At 44.4% G+C, this 3,729-nt stretch overlaps 1 protein-coding gene across 1 annotated transcript in view; it reads right to left on the minus strand.

Annotated features, from left to right (window-relative positions):
* Nucleotides 1-3,526, minus strand: part of LOC107673971 (lysine-specific demethylase 6A-like) — a 17,682-nt gene extending 14,156 nt beyond the window's left edge. The window contains exons 1-7 of the mRNA XM_016467824.1: nt 3,385-3,526; nt 3,243-3,292; nt 2,697-2,755; nt 2,299-2,419; nt 1,690-1,744; nt 883-917; nt 388-528 (exon numbers count right to left, since the gene is read on the minus strand). Coding sequence (XP_016323310.1) covers nt 388-528; nt 883-917; nt 1,690-1,744; nt 2,299-2,419; nt 2,697-2,755; nt 3,243-3,292; nt 3,385-3,511 — 588 coding nt within the window. The 5' untranslated portion in view covers nt 3,512-3,526. The remainder of the gene's footprint in view (nt 1-387; nt 529-882; nt 918-1,689; nt 1,745-2,298; nt 2,420-2,696; nt 2,756-3,242; nt 3,293-3,384) is intronic.
* Between the last annotated feature and the right edge of the window lie 203 nt (nt 3,527-3,729).

The raw sequence follows: 3,729 nt of genomic DNA on the forward strand, positions 1-3,729 counted from the left end.
TCTTTCAGACAGAATAAACCGCATACCTGGTGAAACTCAGCTTAACTACTCTGTGGTCTGCCGCTCATTACCACAGAAAATAATTTAGACTCATTCCTCAAACCCGAGTTCAGTGGTGCATTTACAACCACATGCTTTTATTAAAGCAGTTTCAGTTCAAAAGCAAACGACCTTCTCGACTCGTAGGTGAATGAACTGCTGGTTATGCGTCACAGATGATTTTGCTCCAGATAAACCGCTTTGAGGATAGTTTTGTCACATCCCTGCCTGCATCTGTCAAGCTTCCAGATTTACATGGATGTGAAAACTTTATTCGAAAACGGTTTATTTGAACACTTATTCCACAAGTCACAGAAGCGCCCTGTAGATATTACGAGGCATTTAAACACAGATCATGAGCAAACACAGGTGTTCCTGGTGAGGCATGTTCTTACCCAGCTGCTGTAAGGTCGCGGCCTTCACCTGCGCAGGTAAATCCTCCGTCTGCAGGAGACTCTCACAGGCCTCCTTGGCCGCGCGGTATCTCTTCTGTGACGCAACAAAACCAGACAAGACATTCATCAGTGTACGTGAACTAACCGGTAAACACGCAGTCTCTCTGAACATCTACAATCACACGCAATGGTTTTGCTCAGTTTGGCATCACAAACGCACTCAAACAAAACCCTACATGACAAATCGTTCATGTCACGTGATACCGCGGTGAACGCTCAGGAAGCAACACCACGGCAACCCCTCTCCTGTTGCTATGGTAACACGACCCGAACGCTGAGCTCTAGCATCCCCTTCACAAACACGATTTCATGCATTAACATCAATTACAAGCAGCACTCATTTATATGTGCGGTCAGTGAAAGAAAGAGACATTAATGAAGGACTCACCTGAATCTCGTATAAATGCGCAATGTGAAACTGAACTACAAACAAAAACACAAAAACAACAATTAGCAGCAAATTCAGAACAGAAGATTTTCTTTTTGAATGATTCTGATGGAGAAAATCGTGAAAAACATCTTCCTTTGCCCAGTGAATGACACAGAGGTGAGACGGCCCTTCATGTCCCTGTGTGTGTGTGTGTGTGTTCACTGTGTGTGTGTGTGTGTGTGTGTGTGAGAGAGAGAGAGAGTGTTCAGTACTCACTGTGTGTGTTCACTGTGTGTGTGCGTGTGTGAGAGAGAGAGTGTTCAGTACTCACTGTGTGTGTGTGTTCACTGTGTTTGTGTGTGTGAGCGAGTGTTCAGTACTCACTGTGTGTGTGTGTGTGTGTTCACTGTGTTTGTGTGTGTGTGAGAGAGAGAGCAGTACTCACTGTGTGTGTGTGTGTTCTGTTCACTGTGTGTGTGTGTGTGTGTGTTTTCAAGTTCACTGTGTGTGTTCAGTACTCAATGCTGTGTGTGTGTTCACTGTGTGTGTGTGCTCAAGTTCACTGTGTGTGTGTGTGTTCAGTACTCAATGCTGTGTGTGTGTGTGTGTGTGCACTTGGATGGGTGGAATGCAGAGCATAGATTCTGAGTATGGGAAACCACACTTGGCCACACGTCACTTTCACTTTTCAACACTAATAATAATTCTCAGCGCATGCGTCCTAAACTGATAACAGTATCTAGTCAGCGTTTCCATGTGACGTGTGCATGTTTACTCAGATGTGTGTAACGTGACATTATATCGAGATGTTGGTGCGGTACTTACTCTCAGCTTTGGACAAAGAGCAGTGATTGGAGTCGATGAGCGCCAGCTGAAAGTGCTGCAGACACACAGGAGACCGAAGCATCTCTCATTACCAGACGGACATGTTAACAATTGATGAAGGCACTTTAAATGCCTGCATATACTGCAGTTCATTAACGCAAATCAAAGAGTTTAAGCACAAACACACAGCAGACACATCCAGGAAACTGAGCTACTTCTAGTGAAACTTCAGTTCAAGATGACAGTCAAAGCACAATCCTACATTAAAAATGAATTACACAGAATAAATACAAGACAGAAACAAGCAAAAATTCATCTAATACTAAATGTGCTGCCCCTTTGACTCCTGCAATAGATCAGGTCTCACGTCTGAAGCATAACGGCCGTTTAGATTGACAGCAGCTGTCCAGTCTCAATAAGACATTATAATTCAGCCGCATTCACGGTCTGTCAACAGATTTACGTCATTCATGTTTGCCGACATGTCAGAGATCACATCAGGATGACTGACTGCAGTTGCTGTGATGCGTAGATGTTTCCATGTAAATCACAGAAATTCACCAACATCACTGAAAACCTACCACACAGACACAGATGCTCGTGTCGTACCTTTAAGCTGGACTCGTAGTCCGTGTTGACTTTGAACATCAGGCCGAGACGCAGATGAATCTCTTTAGCGCGAGAGAAGCCGGGGTCGATGTACAGCACCTCCTGAAACGCCTTGATCGCCCTGAGAGCAAACAAACCGCAATTAAAAACTCACTCCTGAACAGCACAAAGCGTGACCGTCATGTCAGCGTGTAACGGTGCTCCTGAATAAGACTGAATTTACTGACGGCAGGTAAACGCAGACGTGCGTGGATTAAAATGTGAGGAATCTCTCCGAATCAGCCTGAATATTGCCATGGAAACCGTCTGCCCACCCCCTGATGCCCATCTGAGCTCGTTAACCTCGTCACATGAGCGCTGAAAACTAGAACATGACATTATCGTGTGCAGATACTCACCACTGAAACGCATTGAAATGGAAGTAAACCATCCCGAGGCCGTACAGAAAGGCAGCATTCTAGAGGAAGAGAGGACGCAGTGTTTGAGATTCAGAGCAAAAATAATCAGACATCCACATTCAACAAGGTCAACACACTGACCGGATCAGCCAAAGTGAAAACCACACAGGAAGATCCCACTACAACGGTCAACACACACACACACACACTCTCTCACACACACCCTCTCACACGCGCACTCTCACACACACACGCGCACTCACAACAATCACTTTTACATAACCACCTCTGAAATCATGAAGAGCAAACCAATATCTAAGCAGAACTTATATTTAACCCTTCTTTCTCCAATCTCTGAGCTCACTCTTCCTTCACTTTATTTTTGGATGATGTACAGACTGCAGACAGCATATGCAAACTCTGTCCTCTTAACAAGTGTCCGGCTGACCACTAACTAAACAGTCTGATTACAGGACCTGAGTGAGGACCACATCAATGTGCTATAAATCACACACACACTTATGTTTGAATTCATCAGCTGCTCACCTTCCAGTAGTCTGATTGTAAACTGTAGTACCGCTGATACGCCGATAATGCTGCAACAAAAAGACAGGCGTGTTAGCTGAAGCTCCTCAGACGCTCTGTGGATCAGAACAGAGCATGCGGCGAGTGAATCGCTTCTCAGCACCTTTCGGATACTCCTCCAGTAAGAGGTTGAAATGACCCAGCTGGCAGAAGAACTCGGGATCCACTTTTCCTTCAGCTTTCAGGATGAGAGACTCGTAGCAGCGAACAGCCTGTGCGAGGAAACACATTCAGCGTTACCATCTCACACACCAAAGAAATTAATAATACAAACGAATTATGAATACATCATTCTTCAATAAAAAACTTGTGAAAAAGAATAGTGTGACATTTAAAGTCCCTGTAAAGTCAATTCTGAGAATTGTTTCTAAACGCATAATGTTACAAATGTATTGCTGAGACACGTTACAAAGACTGAATTCTGTAGTACTGAATAGTGGAGTTCGAC

Source organism: Sinocyclocheilus anshuiensis, unplaced genomic scaffold, assembly GCF_001515605.1.
Source record: "Sinocyclocheilus anshuiensis isolate Anshui unplaced genomic scaffold, SAMN03320099.WGS_v1.1 scaffold953, whole genome shotgun sequence".
NCBI classification, from domain to species: domain Eukaryota; kingdom Metazoa; phylum Chordata; class Actinopteri; order Cypriniformes; family Cyprinidae; genus Sinocyclocheilus; species Sinocyclocheilus anshuiensis.